The 20,121-nt window shown below is 35.0% G+C and overlaps 2 protein-coding genes and 1 long non-coding RNA gene across 3 annotated transcripts; all 3 read right to left on the bottom strand.

Annotated features, from left to right (window-relative positions):
• Positions 1-2,070: 2,070 nt before the first annotated feature.
• Positions 2,071-6,383, bottom strand: LOC136824361 (uncharacterized). The gene is made up of 4 exons (XM_067080516.1): positions 6,303-6,383; positions 5,229-5,301; positions 4,666-4,800; positions 2,071-2,596 (listed from the first exon to the last, which is right to left on the bottom strand). The coding sequence occupies exons 1-4, from the start codon at positions 6,381-6,383 to the stop codon at positions 2,259-2,261; spliced, it is 627 nt and encodes a 208-aa protein (XP_066936617.1). The 3' UTR covers positions 2,071-2,258.
• Positions 6,384-7,804: 1,421 nt separating this feature from the next.
• LOC136824327 (myb-like protein X) lies at positions 7,805-17,259 on the bottom strand. The gene is made up of 10 exons (XM_067080482.1): positions 17,004-17,259; positions 15,383-15,603; positions 13,831-14,077; positions 13,134-13,178; positions 12,358-12,580; positions 11,434-11,536; positions 10,722-10,851; positions 9,269-9,322; positions 8,642-8,704; positions 7,805-8,041 (listed from the first exon to the last, which is right to left on the bottom strand). The coding sequence occupies exons 1-10, from the start codon at positions 17,167-17,169 to the stop codon at positions 7,896-7,898; spliced, it is 1,398 nt and encodes a 465-aa protein (XP_066936583.1). The 5' UTR covers positions 17,170-17,259; the 3' UTR covers positions 7,805-7,895.
• LOC136824344 (uncharacterized) lies at positions 10,211-10,347 on the bottom strand. The gene is made up of 2 exons (XR_010849123.1): positions 10,312-10,347; positions 10,211-10,272 (listed from the first exon to the last, which is right to left on the bottom strand). It is a non-coding gene; the product is annotated as an uncharacterized lncRNA (long non-coding RNA).
• Positions 17,260-20,121: the final 2,862 nt, after the last annotated feature.

The raw sequence follows: 20,121 nt of genomic DNA, 5'->3' as shown, positions 1-20,121 counted from the left end.
TCAACTCTCTTGAGATCACGCCAAAAGTCATTATTTTAAATGTCTGCTATGTTAATTGACGAAAATCTAAGAGTGTTTTTTCACTGAGACTGTCTGGCGAAAATCGATTAGCTGAAACAAAGAAAATTGATAGGAAAGCATTGCTGACTCCCAAAACAGTTGTCAAAGCGTTTACAACCCTTTGAATTTGAAGAAAATTTTATTAAAAATCATCAACTCGTATATCAAGGGATTTAGAATTACAGCCTTCTAATGAACATTTTCTGTGACAAGATTCCTCATCTTTTGTATCAAATCAATACATATGAAAGTTTGCTCTTCAACTCTATCGGGAAAGAAAACACTTTTCCCATATGACCAATTTTTTACAAAAGAATCCCACTGCACATTCTGCTACTTTTATGGCAACCAATTTATTTATGCTGCCTTTTTCGCTTAATTGGTCATTAAGCCAAAAGAGGTCTACCCCTCTCTTGGAGAACAAAAGGTTTAATGACCAATTTTCGACGTTAAATCTGGAATGCTGATATGAAGCGATCAAAATCTGATGTTAAGCACGAATCTTCATTGTATATTTTTTACAACCCTTAGAAATTTATGAAAAGGACCGTTGATGAGAACCACTTTTCTATCTAGCGTAGTGAAAAGCACCCTAATTGAACAAAAAAGTGCACGCATGTTAAAAAATTTACTAAACTCTCCTAGAGAACGCGTCAGAAGTCTTTGTTTTAAATCTATGGGTGGGTTTACATCTATAGGAGAGAATCGATTAAGATATACGATAGAAATAACACGATTCTATTGACTTCGTCATGATTCCTTTGTAAGTTATAATTGATTTTCCTCCCGTAGCTGCCATATGCGATAAAATATTCGATTATGCAATAATTTATTCGATAATCTCTTTCGATGCGATAACATATTTGATAAAAAATTCAATGCAATAAATCATTCGATAAAAAAATCGATTATGTGATAAAAAATTCGATTATGTGATAACATATTGGATAAAAAATTCAATGCGATAAATCATTCGATAAAAAATTCGATTATGTGATAAAAAAATTTGATAAAAAGTTCGATGTGATAAATTATTCGATAAAAAATTCGACGCGATAAAATAATCGATAAAAAATTTTACGCAATAAAATATTCGATAAAAAATTCGATGAATCATCCGATCTACTCTACGCGACATTTATACTTTTGGTAGAAACGGCGCTCCAATGTCCAAACAAGAAAGAAGGTGGAGTCATGAATCATTAATCCACAATACAAGTAGATTTTCCGTGCGGGCACTTTGATTAGGACAGATCATGTCCGTTGGAGCCTGGGCGTCCTTATAGAATTATAAAATGCTATTGTGATGATTTTTTTCGGTAAAGTTGCAATGTGACCGGAGAAGGCAATTTTTCTGGTAGTGTTTTTTTGGACAATTCTCGTCCATACACTTAAGTCTATATTAAGCTCTATATTCCGGGGCCGTAGTTTCTGTCGATAACCTAGGACCACTATTCAAGTTCATTTTCCTTTTAAAAACGACATTTTTAAACGTTTGTAATATATATGTACATAGATATACCCTCAGGGGTGATAAAAGAGAAAGATTATTAATTAAGCACAAAATCATTCGAACTAAAAAACGAACTAAAACCTGTTTTGCTCTCAGATCGGTCGGTCGGTCGGTCGGTCGGTCGGTCGGTCGGTCGGTCGGTCGGTCGGTCGGTCGGTCGGTCGGTCGGTCGGTCGGTCGGTCGGTCGGTCGGTCGGTCGGTCGGTCGGTCGGTCGGTCGGTCGGTCGGTCGGTCGGTCGGTCGGTCGGTCGGTCGGTCGGTCGGTCGGTCGGTCGGTCGGTCGGTCGGTCGGTCGGTCGGCGAAAAAATAGAAATAAAAGTAGGACTTCACCTATAAAATCTCCTAAAAAGGCAACAAAAACTACCTACACCTTGACAAAAATGCGAGGTAGAAAATAAAAAGGCACAAAAAGGTAGAATTCATGGATAAAATTAGAAATTGAACATAAAATTCTCGAAACCTTGGTGAAATTTTTTTGAAAATTTGGGAGTCTGTAAAGCAATGCAAATAAAAATGTAGTGAATTTTATTTTTATTTCGATTTTTGGAATTTCAGGGTTGGTCGGGGCCCGTAAAACAACTAATCAAATTGGTCTCGCCTGTAAGAAGAACCAAATATTTTGGAGACCAGATAATATGATAGTATCGATAATTAAAAAAAACAAATACATTATATTTACAGCTTTATACAAAATTTGTGACTTTGAAATCGCTTATTGTGACGTCACAGGCGTTCGTCATTTTAGTCGAAGCGAGCGCTTTTACATTATAGAATTGTCTCGGTTGCGTGTTGTCAGCTCTCATGATTTCAACGCCGTTCAAAAATGCTGTCATCTCATAAACTCCGTTTTTGACGTATTTTTGTTGTATGATGACGTGGTAGTCGGTGTTTAGAGCAACTGATTCTAACGTCCGGTAGTTGTCGTTGTGATTAAGACTTGTTGCAACTTCTAAACGCATGTTTGGGCGTTGCTGAAGTGTTAAGGCGGGCACCCTAGACCCATGAGACCCAAAACTTGCGCCTAAAAACAAATCAAAGGATAATTTGTTAGGTTTGAACAAAACAGAGATAGGGAAAAGGGTGATAACAAAAACAATTCGAAGAATATTTTATATGGTTTGAACAAAACAGAGATAGGGAAAAGGGAGATAACAAAAACAAATCAAAGGATGATTTGTTAGGTATGAACAAAACAGAGATAGGGAAAAGGGTGATAACAAAAACAAATCGAAGGATAATTTGTTAGGTTTGATCAAAACAGAGATAGGGAAAAGGGTGATAACAAAAACAATTCGAAGAATATTTTATATGGTTTGAACAAAACAGAGATAGGGAAAAGGGTGATAACAAAAACAAATCGAAGGATAATTTGTTAGGTTTGAACAAAACAGAGATAGGGAAAAGGGTGATAACAAAAATAAATCGAAGGATAATTTGTTAGGTATGAACAAAACAGAGATAGGGAAAAGGGTGATAACAAAAACAATTCGAAGAATATTTTATATGGTTTGAACAAAACAGAGATAGGGAAAAGGGTGATAACAAAAATAAATCGAAGGATAATTTGTTAGGTTTGAACAAAACAAAGATAGGGAAAAGGGTGATAACAAAAACAAATCGAAGAATATTTTATATGGTTTGAACAAAACAGAGATAGGGAAAAGGGAGATAACAAAAATAAATCGAAGGATGATTTGTTAGGTTTGAACAAAACATAGATAGGGAAAAGGGTGATAACAAAAACAAATCGAAGGATGATTTGTTAGGTTTGAACAAAACAGAGATAGGGAAAAGGGAGATAACAAAAACAAATCGAGGGATGATTTGTTAGGTTTGAACAAAACAGAGATAGGGAAAAGGGAGATAACAAAAATAAATCGAAGAATATTTTATATGGTTTGAACAAAACAGAGATAGGGAAAAGGGAGATAACAAAAATAAATCGAAGGATGATTTGTTAGGTTTGAACAAAACAGAGATAGGGAAAAGGGAGATAACAAAAACAAATCGAGGGATGATTTGTTAGGTTTGAACAAAACAGAGATAGGGAAAAGGGTGATAACAAAAATAAATCGAAGGATAATTTGTTAGGTTTGATCAAAACAGAGATAGGGAAAAGGGTGATAACAAAAACAAATCGAAGGATAATTTGTTAGGTTTGATCAAAACAGAGATAGGGAAACGGGTGATAACAAAAACAAATCGAAGGATAATTTGTTAGGTTTGAATAAAACAGAGATAGGGAAAAGGGTGATAACAAAAACAAATCGAAGGATAATTTGTTAGGTTTGATCAAAAGAGAGATAGGGAAAAGGGTGATAACAAAAACAAATCGAAGGATAATTTGTTAGGTTGTTTGAACAAAAAAGAGATAAAATCAAGGTGTGTAGGTGTAAGAGCCAGTGCCTATGGCTATGCTTGAACAGGATTTGATGCAATTGAAAGCGTGGGATGAAAAAAGAAATAATCTCGAGCATGTAAAAACGAAGAAAAACGAAAAAAGACGAATAAAAACGAGAAATAACGAGAAATGACAAGGAAAAACGACAATAAAGAGCTACATATAGTTAGCCATCCCAACCCTGAGGGTATTCACTACTTTTTATACATTATGGAGATTAACCACTAACGGTTTAAAAAAAAATCGATGAATTACGCATGCGCATTATAGGAGTTCCAATAGGTACATCCACTGTCTGAATAATATTAGTTAGGTAGAATTAGTACCTTATCGGCCAAAACTTAGTCGGCCCTAAGTGACTAAATCTTGGCTTGGTGACTAAAATTAGGGTCGACTAAAAATTTGGGCCAAATTAAAAGTTTATAGTCAAGCTTTCCTTAACCCACTTTCCATATCGCTATTATTTTAACAAAGAATTTACAATCATAATAATATATAATTTTTAGTCGGTCTTAATTATTAGTCGGCCCTTAGTGACTAAATTTTGACGAGGTAACTAAAATTAGGGCCGACTAATAATTAAGGTCGACTAAAATTAAGAGCGACTAAGTTTTGGCCGATAAGGTAGTAAAAATTTCACCACACCCTGGACAAAATTCCCATCAAGCTGAAAATTGGTATGTATTTACCGCTTGTAACCATCATGACTTTGCACCAATCAGGGCTCGAGAGTAGACTATCAATTCTGAAATGAAGTTCCACATGCCATTCAGGTGATAAACGTCCAATGTTAACTTCTTTATCGCTTTGTAAAATCTTTTCAGCTAAAATTTGGGAAACAGACAAGGTCTTTTATAAAAAAATATGAGTACATCCCTACCGTGCCTTAGACGCACACAGACCCAATATCTACAGCTAATTTAAAAAATTCATTGCCGTAGCGATAAACGTGAGATACACTTTGGTACAGAGAACTTCGACGCACGTTCGACTAATTCTTGAGTTATATTTAATTTTTGATTTCCAAAAAAATATAAGGCTAAAATACGCACACATTGCTATACATTGTAAGGCTAAAATATCAATTCTTATAATTTACTGTGTTTGCAGTCTTGCTTCAGGATTGTCTGTATACAGACCCATCTACGGCTAATTTCAAAATTCATTTCCGTAGAGGCAATGCTACGAAGCGATAAACGTAACATACACTCTGGTACAGAGTACAGGATAGGTTGCAATGAAGTAAACTTACCTTTACCCACTATCACAATTGGTTCGATGCCATGATAATTTTCAGGAATCTGATTAAGGAAATCTTTGGGATCCTGAAAAAATATCACAAGTTAAAGGTTTCGTTTTTAAATAAGAGTGATATCGTTTTCTTACTCATCAATTTTAATTTCAAGCTTTTTCACATCGGATTAATACGGCTGTAGAGTAAGATTGACCAGAAAGAGGAAAAAAAAACATTTTTTCCTTATATCAGCATAATATGACAATATGCAGACACTGTCCTGATATGAAATATGTGTCTGATATGAAACAGGAACACTTATCTAAAAATAAAACCTTTAATTCTCAAATAACACAAATGTTAATAACTTGAACTGCTGGTACACAATTTGTTCCGAGCTGGCACACAACGTTGATTCGACGTTCATCTAATGTTCACAACGTCTATATAACGTTAGATGAACGTTATGTGCCAGTTGAGTTAACCCGTCAGCTTGCAAACCCAAAAGAATATCATTGAAGTGACTACAATTTGTTTAATACACTCTTTTTTTGTAAGCATACTTAGGCTCAAACTCGGCAAAACATAAGCATAATGCTAAGCATACCTTCAAGCTGAAATGCAAAAAAACTTATGCAGCTTTTCTGAAAAGCTGATCTTTTTCGAGTTACTTTGAAAGCTGTTTTAGCTTTCTTAGACCAAAGATTTTCGCCTGCAGCGCCAAATTACAAAATAACTGTGATTTTTTTAGCTGAATCAATGTCCCTACTTAAAAATTCGAAATGTTCATGAACCCCAAAGAAAATCAACAAAGCATATAAATAAGCATAAATTAAGGCTGAAAATGAGATTTCGCTAAGCATACTGAGCCTCGACCCGATTTTCCCGTATGCTTATAAAAAAAGAGAGTATGCTATGTAAGCGAATGATGGGAGACAAGCTAAATGCTAATGCTCCCTCTAATTCGAAACTCTGTAAATCGAAATAAAACTTCAGTTCCTTCGTCTGAAAAATGATGCATGATACCCCTTTAATTTGAAGAATATTCTCTGTCCCAAGAAGATCGAACTAGAGAGAGTCAAAATGTATTACCTTAGTTGTAGCTGGTTGTATTGTGAATAATAACAAGAAAAATATACAGGATTCCAATATTCGAGTAAGATGAGAAGCCATTTTGAAAACCATTCTAGTGCATGAAAAACATTCACAAAAAATCTTTTTTTACTTATTTCAGGCAGGAGATTTTTTTTTTTTTTGCCAATTGACTTTATTCACTTGATTCACTGATTTATTAATTTAGAAATCAAATACACGTTTTTTTATAAGAACATCCAAAATTTTTAAAACTTTCAAATAGTCTCAACTTTTCAGATTAAAAGCCTAGAAATGTTCTTACTCTCAGCATTTTTTGAGCATTCGTCCATTTTTCTAACGAAACAGGTGTTTTAGAGCCAACAAAGCCTTAAGATGTTGTTAAGATTCTAGCCACCGAAAGCATTATGTTCTTATAAAAAAACGTGTGATGTGCAAAATCATTTTCACACCGCAAACGACTCATGTATGTGTAAAGAATTTATGGTAAATTATTTAGGACTCTGGGTAATTTTGTTATTAAGAAAGTGGTTGCTAGGTGCCCTTGTTAACAACCTTGGCAGAGGGTTTATCTAAAGAATCATACATTTACTAAAAATAGACAAAAAGAACGACAAATTTCATAAAGAATGGAAAATGCCACCATTCACAACCCCGACCGAAAGTGACTGTACCAGAATAAGGTACATTGTATGGAAAAACTAAACAGGACGTTATTTTCCGAAATTACATAAAGGGTCCACTTTTTTATTTTTCCAAAAAGTTTTTTGTTTTCAAAGATGAAGATGAAACTAACTATTTTATATAACATTCATTATACAGTCGCTACATATATTCAATATATTACAAGATTGAAAAGATTCAATAGACCTTTTCAAAAGATACGTTAAAAGCAACAAAAGGAGTTCATAGTTTGCTCATTTATAAAAGTAACACTTGAAGAAGAAGGGATTTAATCGCCTTAGTAACGGTTTCAAAACGAGGCAGTCGTTGCACTCAAATTAATTTATGAAGGCCTTTTCATAATCGGTGAAATTCATACCCTAAAAATGTATTTCCTCAAATTTTCAACTCATTTTTAGCAAAAAAATCACAATTTTTTTAGCTTTTTTTCTGGATTTGCTGAAATGTCCACTTATTTTGTGCATTTATCAAAAGTCCATCCTTACAATGCATTTCTGCTGTCTTGAAAAACATGCCCTTAACCACCGTACATAACCGTCTCTCAATTTGCCTGACTCCCCCCCCCCCGGGCTAGCGTTTGTGAACAAATAATTTAGGAATTAAAGTGGCTTCAGAAAGAACTCCAAATTGGTATATATTGAACATTATCTAAGAAAGAGCTCGAATTCTTAAATTTATTTTGAGGAATTGGTAAAAACATCAGTAGTAAAAGGCTCCACCAGTTTTTTATATCGGGCATTACAGAAGTCAAAAGTTTGAATTAAAAGATCCTGAGCTAGGAACCTAAAGTAAACTCGTCGCATTTGAAAGAGGGAAGGTTTAAATAAAACTGCTTTTACTTGTTCAAAAGTTATGAAGAAAAGTGAAAAAAGAATTTTTCATGAAAAAATCTAGACAAGGTTATTTCTTTTAGAGTTCAGTTGTGGGAACACTCTTCTTCGCATCTGCGCTACGATCTTTCTTTCCTTCTCCTTCTTCTTGTTGTTTATCTTCATCGGTCACGGTAATTTTGATGTAAGGACGTGCTGCAGCTGTCTTGATTTCTGGTTTATCACCTAGAGAAGTAAAAGATTTATAGACGTAGCCTTGCGGTTCAAAAAAGAAAATGGCATGAAAAAAATGCGTCAAAAACATTCAACTACAGCCAGTTCTCTCTAATTCCGACCTAATTTGAATCCTTCTGTAATTCGAGCTAAAGCGTCGTTCCTTCCAGCTGAAAAATGGTATAGAATACCCCCTGTAATTTGAAGAAGATGCTATGCCCTTGAAAGTCGCTTGCTTAAACAGCTCTAGGAAATCAAGCGACTTGAACTTCCTCTAGTCACCCCCCTGTATGGCAAGGATTTCACACAACTCCAAAGGAGCTCAAGTGATCATGCAGTTGGGTTTGTAACTCGAACTCACACGTGGAACACAAATTTGTTCGAGTTAGGGAAATTTCGAGATTTGAGTAAGGTTTTTAAGGCATTATTAATTGAAGAGTCGAGCAAACTTGTTCGAGTCAAGTTGTAGAGGTCCGAGTTAAAGAGACTCTACAATGTGTCCCGGAAAAAGTCCTGTGCCACGAAAGAATTTTTCTATTCGCAATCATGTTCTGACACAAGAATTTTTTCCGGGACACCCTCTACTGTATGTAATGTAAAACAAACTCGTACCATTACTAACACACCAATGACAAAGAACACCAATGATTGAGCCCATGTTTGAAATTGATGAGGCTAAAAAAATTAAAATAGAAGTCATCGAAAATTATTTTGCGGTCCAGAACGTATCTATGGTAAAGCTGTACCTTATTTAAAAAGAAAAATCTGAAATACGATTTCTAAATTATAAGAAATATCTTTTAAATATATCGACATAAAAGTTTTGCAAATTTATTTCTTTTTATATTCAGGAAATCAGAAAAAATTCATTTCAGGACATCCTGCGATTCTTCACAGAAAAACTTTTTAGTTTTAATTCTTTTTCGATTTAACATTTTGAAATTGTCCCTTCTGAATATGCATTATTGTATTCACTGACCTTTAAAAAACCCTGGACCAAGCTATATCGGTCATCTCTAATCAGAGTTTTATTGAAAAGAAGCCATCGCAGTCACAGTCGACAAACAGCGCTACATCATCACAAATATTCAAGGAAAAGTAGATATAGCGCTCTTGATACATTACAGTACTACCATTCGGGTACCACTTTTCAAAAAACTCCGATCATAATGTTTTGCTTGGCCGGGATTGAGAAACTTTGTCCAGGATGTATATAAAGGTCAGTGATTTGATTTTTACCTTGATTTGAATCCGTTGAAAGTAATTCTTCAGGTTTCGGTATTTTTAACGGAGCTGAAAATAAATTTTTGAAATGTTAAAAGGACATCATTTATCTCCTTCCATTTGCTTACACAGAATTTTTAAAGAAAAAGAAAAAAACAACCCTCTCCCGCTTCCCGCACCGCCCAAGCACAACCTTTGAGAAATCCTTTCGTTTATTCTGCTTTGTCAAAATAGAGGCGCGCCTCTTTTCTATATTATGAAAAAGAATATCTGATTCATTGCTGGTAGAAACAACCATCATAAACGAAAAGGCTGGGTCAGCAATCTGACAAAGATACATTTTTTAAAAGAAATTCAAAAATATTTTGGGCCTTCCGGTGTTCTTATTTGATTTGGGTTTAATGCTAAAGATGTTCTTACATGTTCTTACTCTCAGCATTTTGAGATTTTGAGATTTTAAGTTTCTAGCAAATCTTATGATACTTTATTCTTAACACTTACTTTATTCTTATAAAAAACTATTTTGATTTCATCATCTGTTGAACCAATTCAGTCTTGATTTAACTTGCTAATTCTGAAACTCTGACACCTAAAGGTTTTTAATTTTTCCAAAGATACCAAAAACCTATCAGAAAACCGTGTTTAGACATCTGAGACGTTGGATATTGTCTAATTACACTGTTTTTTGATAACAGAAAAAGTTTCATAATAAGGCTGCAGCCCTGTGAATCCAGGTCGGCATTCGGCAATGCCGACTTGAAAGCCGACGTAACTTGAGCTGAAGTCGGCTTTTATTTGCCGACGCAATTTACACTCGAGGTCGGCGTGCCGACAAAAGAAATGTTTTGGGTCGGCAAAGCCGACCTAAAGAGGAAAAATATTATTTGTTAGGTTAATCTAATTGTGTTATCATTTGATAACACATGATAATCGAGCCTCATTCCATTCTCTTTATAAAACATAAAACTTAATAACACAATTATAGAGCAGCTGAATTTGTTAGTTCGTTAATTTTCTTCCTATTTTGTCTTTGCTGACCTAAACAAGCTACTTAGGACGGCTTTGCCGACCTAAAATGACCTCTAGGTCGGCAAAATTTTGCTTTTGTTTGAATTCACAGGGCTGAGGCTGGAAACATTGGTTTGAAGTCATACGACGCTAGATTTTGGAATTTTGGAGGTGGGTCGGAAAGTTCTGTTTACGATAATTTTGGAATGAAAACGGAATTTTAAGATTCTTAAGCTTAAGATAGAACAAGACAGAGAAAACAGGTTTTGGTATGAAAAAAAATTCTTTTGAATTGCAATAACAGCTTTTGGTTCGGTAGGTTTCGAGGAAGGGTCAGTCGGGTGACGGCAAACCAATATTAGTCCGGCCTTATCAAAAACCGTTCCCTAAGACATTGGCCGAAATTTTCTTTCAATGTAAATAAGCATTTACTATACTACCAATTTAAATAGGCCCTTACTAGTTCCGGCTAGAGGTGGTGTTACATATTTCCAATAATTTCGTACATCTCCATAATTGCCTGGTGGTGTGAATTGAACGACCAGATAGGACGTTTTGGTATCTTCTCTATAGACAGCAGACATTCCAACCTTTAATAACAGAGGGTAAGAAATAAGTTTGATTCAAAGACCTTTCTTTACAATACCACAAAAATCTGGAATGATTTGCCTGTTGATATTCGCCAAACTAAGTTTTTGGTCACTTTCAAAGCCTAAGCTAAATCTCATATTTTTTCAATGAATAGAAAATTATCTTTAAAGGGATTATCAGATGAATTTTGATATTTGGCTAAAAGATACCTTTTACGGTCCTTAGAAACACCTTCAAAGTTTTTGACCCAATTATTTTCCAAAGCTGAGATATTCAACTTTTGACATGAAAACAATCGAAATTCAACGTAAAGACTTTGTAAATTTTTAGAGATTTCAAAGTCAAATATCTCAGCTTTGGAAAAAGATTGGGTCAAAAGATTTAGGTGTCTCTCTGGACCATAAAAGGTATCTCTAAGCCAAATATCAAAAATCATCTGATAATCCTTTTGACAATAATTTTAGTTATATCGTTTTTGTTCCAGTTCCTGTTCTCATTTTGTTCATAGTGACCCTTCGTGGAAGAAATCTGAATTTTTCAGAGCATTCCATTTAAAATATAGGTCATAAAATTATTCAAACCTTCGTTGCAGATTTCCAAACAAGTTGTGTGAAGGGTTGAGATTCATCGCCAGGTGGGATCATATTGGTGTTATTGAAATCATACTTGGCGATGGATTTGTACCTGGAACGAACATAAACATAAAATTACATTTAAAAGCATTTAAAAGAAAACCACTCCCATCAATTTATCTTAAAAGCTCCCGTAAAACAATTACAACTTTTCAGAAATGGTAATAATTGAATAAACCCTAAAGAATACACGTTATTTTTATCAGAACACCTAAAATTTGGCTGAGCCTAGATGTGCTTTTTTTTAAGCTATTATCAGCCTAAAATGTTCTTAAATGCGTTCTTACTCTAAATCAACAATATCATGCACAATAAAGAGCACTTAAAATTTGTAAAATTTGGACAATATTAGACTCTCGATTTTAGAAAATCGTCCCTAAATCAGTTAAAACTGCTTGAAAAGAGGAAAAAATGGTAGTTTCTTGTAATTTTTTTCCAAATTGAGGCTGGGCATGTTCTTACAATGTTCTTAATCTTTCGACGAATTTCAGCCTCAATGTTCTTATAAACTGGGTTCTAATAAAAGAACGTGTAATTTTATTAGCATTTACGTTTTTATCGATTCTTTTGTATAGCGCTTTTATGAATGAATTTTTTTATTTGTAGATAATTAGGCAGTTTTTCAACATTTTCGATAGAAAATTTGTGATTTTTACCATTATATGTTTGTACCGACGATGGCGTGACCGAAAAGCTTTTACTTGAAATAAATTTAAATTTAGATTTTTTTAATAGTACAAAAGCAGAACTTGTGAAATTTAGTATACAAAAATGGAACTAGTAAGGCTCTGTTTAAATTGTTAGGATAATAAAGGTCTATTTATATTGAAAGAAGATATCAGCCATTGTCGAACTACAATGAAACAAACATACCATTCATGGACAGCAGTGCTCATCCTTGAACATTCACTTGTTCCCTTGGCAACGTAAACAATTTCTCCAACTGATTGTGTTCCTGATAGATCAGCTGCCCATTGTCCAGCTTCTCCTAGCTTGAGTGCCCAGTCTTTCGCTTGTGTTTCTAATTCTTTATCCCAGACTATTGGTTGGACGCCATGTAAAGAGCGGACTTTGTTTAACGCGTACAGCGCCTCTTCTACGAGATGGAGATAAATATAAAATGTACAAAACAATCTTATTTACAGGCCTTTTATAAGAACAGAAGAGGCTCAATTTTACTATTCTTAGGTTCCAAATAAACTGGGGGGGGGTGAACAGGAAACAGGGGGACCTAATTGCCGGGGGGGGGGGGGTTGGAAATTGTACTTCTGAAAACCCAAAAATAAGGTAAATATAGGCTAAAATAAGGCTATTTAGAGCTAAAAATATTCTTGATAATTAATAAACGGAGTTGGTCTTAATAAGGACTGGGGGCTGGAAAATTTTCGAAAAATTAACAAGCGGGGGGGGGGGCGTTTATTTGGAACCTAAAAGAACGCACAGGCTATGAAAAAATTTACTGGTTTTTGTATATTAGAGCTTATTCAAAAAAGAACGAAAATCCTGGCGTTGACTAGCTCTCATATATGATTGCTTTTGAAAATTACGAAAGAAAAAACGATTGTTTTTTGTGTGATAACATTTGGAAAGTCAGTATATCTTAAAATTTTCCGGGTTGGTTTTAAAAATTACAAAAAAAACTAATATACCTTCTTCACCAAGAGTGATCGTCAAAGGAGCTTTGAATCCGGGTCCTGAAAATTGACCAAAAATATCTCCATCTCCAACTATATCAATTTACACTAAACCACAAAAATTTTTTTTACCTCGACCCAATAAGTTTAAGAATAAGGTATATTCACCCAATTACCATTTGGCTGCTCGTTTCTGTTATTGTAATAACTATTCATGAAATTTACTATTGCAATGTCTTCTGACATTACATCATGGACCCAACAGCTGATTGGTTGTAAGTGACATAAAATCAGTCAATACGTCACTTGCAACCAATCAGCTATTGGGTCCGTGGAAGACATTGCAATGATGCATATCATGAATAGAACTCTCACCGGGTACTTTTCAATGAATTTTCCATAATTAAGTGTGTATGTTTGCAACCACATCTGTAGGCGAAACCCAAGGCTCCTTCTTTCGAAGGACAAGGAGGGCACTACTCTTTTTCCCCAGGATTACCCCCTTCCTTTCGATATAGATTTTACCACTTAAACCCTTGATCATTCTCTTTAGTTGATGAAAAAAAAGCAGAAAGGCATGAGGCATCATTTTGAAATCTTAAAAATGACCCGTCTGAGGGTCGAACTTACAATATTGCACACCGTAGCTGGAAGCTCTACCATCACGCTCTGGCCGCTACTAAAAAAAGAAATATAGTGCTGTATGGCTTACCAGCTGCCTCAAAGTTTCGTTTTCCTGCCAGATTATTCGCAGCTTCCGATACCTTGTCTTTAGCTTGATCAACTTCTTTTCCGAGCTCATTCTTAACTTTTCCAGCTTCGTTTTCAGCATTCTTTATAGCATTTTCGGCGCCTTTTTCGACATCTTTTGCAACGTTTTCGGCATCTTTTTCAATATTTTCGACCTTGTTTTCAATCTTTTTCGTCTCTTCCTTAATTGTCTTTTCAGTTGTACTGACCTAAAAGGAAATTGTGAGAAAAAGATTTGATTTGGGTATTCATGATATGCACCATTGCAATGTCTTCTGATATTACACCATAGACCCAACAGCTGATTGGTTGTACGTGACTTAAAATAAAATCAGTCAATACGTCACTTGCAACCAATCAGGTTGTGTCCGTGAAAGGCGTTGCAATGGTGCATATCATGACTTTGTTCTCTAGACTCATTCTATTTACTCTTTTGAGCCCTGAATAAAGCACCAATCTAAACGAATAAATACAATTACATAAACCTTCGAATTCGATCAGAATCACTATCGTTTAGACAATCGTACTTTAAACTTGAAAGCTTTTTTCACATGTACGTAAAATTTTACTTAAGACCTTGAAGGGTGGGAATTCCCCTAAGCTTACTTAGTGTTTTAAGGCCTTATGTAAAGTTTGCTTACGTTCAAAAAGTTTTGAACGGAAGGAAAAGTCACGTAAGACCCTCTTAATCAACAAAAACTCTACATAATGTCGGGGAAATTCCCAAAGACAGGCTTACGAACGATTTTCCGTAAGGTCTAAAGTAAAATTTTATGTACATGTGAAAAAAGCTTAAATAGCATTATTTCTTTGTGCGTCGAGTATATAAGGGTTGTTAGCAATCTCGTACGCAGATCCACGTGTACCACTTTTTTATTTTACTGGTAGACGTGATACAATAATGAGCACTATCAGAATCATTAAAAGGCGTACTAAGGGACTGGGTACGAGTTTGGCTTGTTTTTGCATGGCCCCCGGCGTGCGAATCAAATTAAAGGGGCCAAAAAAATATGTTGCCCACCGTGGTTGGGCGACGAAGAAAATTTTCGACTTTTCATCCTTATTTCACCCCTCTAAACGGTATATATAAGCTTTTTTAAAAGTAAAAAGAAATTACTTTGCAAAGTATTGGGGGGGGGGTCCCCCGGTGACGGGGGCCATGATGTACATTATTTCTTATTTGTATTGGGCCATTCCATTTCATATCCATACAGGGGGTCTAAAAGAGGGTATTTTTTTATTTTTCCAGGAGGTGAAATATTATTCTAAAATTTCCAAGGGATAAAAGACTAATCTTAGTTCGCCCACCGTCACTTTAAGGTATGGAAAAAAGTTTTCCAAGGGGTTTTTTCAAAATTTTGCCATTTTCCAGGGGGTATCCATACATTTCAAAAGAAAGGTTTTTTGACTTAAAAAGGTCCAACCCCCTCTGTATGGAAATTAATGGAATGACCAATTTTCCTCAGTCAAATTTACACGTTCTTATGAAAAAATAAGCATGTTCTTTGACCTACCTGATCGTTCACAGTATTGACAACTTTGGAACACTCCGTTTTGACTTCCTCTATTTTACTATCTCCATTCTGTGTCAAACTTTTGACAGTCTCCATCTGTGTACGAGCCATTGTACTTGACGTCAAACCGTCAGCCGACGCAGTGGAGCCACAATTAGGTCCAGAACATTCAGTTTTTTCAGTGGTAGTTGTTGTAGTGGATGTCTCGTTATTGTTAGTGGCTAAAAGAAAAAAATATTTTCAATTGTTTTCAAGCATTTTCAAGAAGTCAGCTCTCTCTAAATCGACCCTCAATTGTTTTCAAGCATTTTCAAGAAGTCAGCTCTCTCTAAATCGACCCTCAATTGTTTTCAAGCATTTTCAAAAAGTCAGCTCTCTCTAAATCGACCCTCAATTGTTTTCAAGCATTTTCAAAAAGTCAGCTCTCTCTAATTCGACCCTCAATTGTTTTCAAGCATTTTCAAGAAGCCAGCTCTCTCTAAATCGACCCTCAATTGTTTTCAAGCATTTTCAAGAAGCCAGCTCTCTCTAAATCGACCCTCAATTGTTTTCAAGCATTTTCAAGAAGTCAGCTCTCTCTAAATCGACCCTCAATTGTTTTCAAGCATTTTCAAGAAGCCAGCTCTCTCTAAATCGACCCTCAATTATTTTCAAGCATTTTCAAGAAGTCAGCTCTCTCTAAATCGACCCTCAATTGTTTTCAAGCATTTTCAAGAAGTCAGCTCTCTCTAAATCGACCCTCAATTGTTTTCAAGCATTTTCAAGAAGCCAGCTCTCTCTAAATCGACCCTCAATTGTTTTCAAGCAATTTCAAAAAGTCAGCTCTCTCTAAATCGACCCTCTGTAATTCGAACTAAAACGTCGGTCCCATCAGCTGAAAAATGGTAGTTGACATCCCTTTTAAATCAAATCTTGCTATAATTCGAAGAAGATTTTCTGCCCCCTGAACATCGAATTAGAGAGAGGGAGAGAGTCAACTGTATGGACATTACGTGCACGCAACAGGGTGTTTGCGGAATTTTTTTCACCATTTTCAAGGTTTTCAAGGTTTTTTGGCAATATTTTAGCGATTTTTCAAGGTTTTTTGGACCATTTTTTTGGGTATTTTCAAGGTTTTTCAGAGCTCAAATTGATTTGAATAGTACGATATCAACGTTCTTGATGAGGCGCGTGAAAGGCTATTACCAGCATTTGATCCATAAAAATGATTGCAAGCGAAGTGAGCAAAAGAATTTTTGGAGTTTTAGCATCGACCAAAACTTCAGTGAGGACCCAAGCCAAAACAAGACAACTATTCTGTGACAATCATGCATTTTCAATGTTTTCAAGGAATTCATTCACATTACATTCACTTTCAAGGTTTTCAAGGTTGCTTAGTCCAATTTCAAGGTTTTCAAGGTTTTCAAGGTCCCGTAGACACCCTATGCAAGCTGAGAACTCTGAAAAAGTTCCATTTTTAGCACCATAGAACACATAAGATTAAAGAGACTAAATTCAAAGAGAATCTCCAAAGCGCCAAATTTCAGATGACATTCACTTATTCTCAATATTCAAAGTTCAGGGTTCAAAGTTCATTGTTTTATTAATATTGTCTAACAAAAAAAAAAATTGACAAGCATACCATCTCCTAATTCCTTGGACAGTTTGGAGCAACTCGTCACGTCGCCGTTATCATTCTCCGTCGTAGACGTGGTAGTGACGGTATGAAGCGTACCGTCATCATCCGTTGTCGTCGTAGTTGACGTTACTTCACGAGATGACGTGTGATTATGATCTTCCGATGACATTTCTCTGACGTGGTGTTACGAACAAAACTGTCGGGTTTTATGATATTATTTAGCGCTTTATACAAATCTCTTCTTTTTGTTGAATTTTCCCTGAAAATAAAAAAGTCATTCTCTCTGTCAATGTTAAAATTCTTTGCAAAACACATTTTCAAGAACTTCAATATAGCTTAAAGAAGGTTTTATTTTTAAATAAGAGTGATATCGTTTGCTTACTCGTCAATTTTAATTCACAAGCTTTTTCACATTGGATTTGTGTCAAATGTGGAGCAAGATTGGTCAGAAAGAGGAAAAGAAAAACATATTTTTGTTTATATCAGCACAATATAACAATAGGGAGACACTACCCTGATATGAAATATGTGTCTGATATGAAACGGGGACACTTACTGTAATTAAAAATAAAACCTTTAAGAGAGAAAACAGTGGACGATCGTTAATTCGAACTTCTATAATTCGAACTAATTCTCCACTCCCGTCAAAGGAGGATCCTTCGTAAAATGCTTTGCATAATTTGAGGTTCTCCGTAATTCGAACAAATTAGATTCCCCATTCGAGTTCGAATTAGCGAACTTAGTCGACTGTTTACCAGAACAGCTTATAATAAAATCACAAAATGCTACTTCGTCCCATATCCTAGTTAATAACATAAAATAACATAAAAATACTTGAAAACACTAGCTTTGAGTTACAGAGGTAGAAGAATCCCTTTCCATCTTTGGAATAAAAGTAAAATGCATTCCCCTTTTTACACCGTACTCAAAAAATATCAAAAAATAGTCCAGAATATAACATCATAAAAATCAAAAGAAGCTTTTTGCACCTTACATGAAAAAACCAACAGGAATAACATAACAAAATATCTCCAAAAATATTTTCTGCATAAAAATCATTTAATGTTATGAAGAAAACGTTCAAAAAATGTATTTAGAATGTCATGTACGTTGAGAAAACGTTCAACAAACCTGTTTGTTTTGGATGCATTCCGTGTTGAATTATCCCATCCGTCAGATTGTTGAATAGACGACTCTCTTCCATTGATCAATTATGGAAATACTGAATGAGAGATGAAAGAAGGGTGATAAATGATTAATCAGATATTATGATAAATCTTTTTTTTATAAGAGCCGATACATTTTTGTTGAGGTTGTTCTTATTTTTTCCATATTTTGAGCCTGAAACCGTTTTTATTCTGTTCTTATTTTTGGGTAAGTATTTAAGGCTTTATACCCGATGATACTTAAAATTTTGATATATAACTTACTTGCAATTCAGCAGTTCCAGGCTCTGCACTGTTCTTAAATTGTTCTTATAAAAAAGATTGCATGTGAAGAACTTGTCTTTCAGAATTTTAATATTCAATAATAGGAGCAAACCCTACAAAATGGTAAAAAAAAGAACACGTTAAGAACATTTTAAAGCTTTGGTGATTCTAAAAACACCTGATTTCTAAGGAAAATATACAAAAATGCTCACAAAAAGAAGAAAATTAGAACATGATGAGAACATTCTTCTTCATTTTCCTAAGAGATCGGGTGTTTTAAAGCCCGCAAAGCCTTAGAATGCTTTAACTTGTTCTTGATATTTTGGCCATCGAAGGCTTGTCATCTTATATATAGATAGTTCTTATAGAAAACGTGTATATTTAGAGCAAAATCAGGTCACCCAGGATCAAGTTTGATGAATTTCAATTCATTTTCTATGAAATATAACCCCGCTCTTTGGATAATCCATTAAAAATTATTGCAGAAGGGGGGGGGGTGGACGAACATTTAAAGTCAAAAATTTCTTGAAAATGTGTGAATACTCTCTGGAAAATGGCTAAATTTGCAAAAGAAGCCTTCGAAAAATTCTTTTCATACCTTAAAGTGAGGGTGAACGAACTAAAATCAGTCTTTTGACCCCTAAAAATTTTAGAATCAGTTTTTACTCCCGAGAAAAATGAAAAAGACACTCCCTTACGCCCCCTGGAAATGTTCGTCCACCCCTGTATCGACATATGATCCATTTCAAACTAGGCATCATTCTCCTATATAAGGTCATGGTAACATGTATCTTTACTATTGATACTCAAAACGTTGAAATGTCTACGGTAAAATTGGCTAAAAATATGTTAAAATCGTTATATTCCTAGCAAACTTATTGTTCTTTTATAGAATAAATTATGAAAATATCCATATACTTAAAGTAAATATGTATATATTGAATGTAGAATTAAAATTAACAACTACAGTTGTTGAGTCTCCATTGCTCGAATTTGGACGGCGAATAAAAGTTTCTTCCAGTTAAGGGAATTTCGGGATATCCAATACTCTTGTCTCCCGAATAGACGCCCCCCCCCCGCTAATTGCTAAGAGACAAAAAATCCATCCCCCCCGCTCTTATTAAGACGGGGGGTAATTAAATTCGAATAATTCAAAATTTTATTAAAGTGTAGATAGACCTTAAACTTGTTAAAATTTTTCTTTCTGTTAGTATTGGTTCTTATTTTACGTGTTTATTTGTTGAAATTGATATCAGTTGATATCAGTTTAAAAAAATTCTGTCTTCAAATTACACCCTCCCCCCCCCCTCTTATTCCATCACCCCCGCTTATTAGAATTTAGAAAATTTTCCTACCCCCCTGCTTATTCGGACCCCCCGTCTATTCGGGAGACAAGAGTAAGGTTTTTGAGGCACTGTTCATTAACCGGGCCAGACCACAGATATCTTATTTAAAACACTAGACAGAACTACTCTGTATTTCCCAAACAATGGTAAGTGAAGCAAAATAATGCGCCATCTTTGATGAAAGTAGGTCACATTAGAAACCTTGGTTTTTACTGTTGAAACTTTTTTGACACTGCAATGACTTCTAAATTTCAAAAGGATCTCGCAAGCTAAATTGTGACGTCACTCAGTAGCGTAGACAGGGGTGAAGGAACATTTCCTTAGAAGAGCAGATTTAAACGACAT

Source organism: Clytia hemisphaerica, unplaced genomic scaffold (assembly GCF_902728285.1).
Source record: "Clytia hemisphaerica strain Z4C2 unplaced genomic scaffold, Clytia hemisphaerica genome assembly, whole genome shotgun sequence".
In the NCBI taxonomy this organism is placed as follows: Eukaryota; Metazoa; Cnidaria; class Hydrozoa; order Leptothecata; family Clytiidae; genus Clytia; species Clytia hemisphaerica.
Note: the sequence above shows the minus strand (reverse complement) of the source record. Positions and strands in the feature narration are given on the sequence as shown.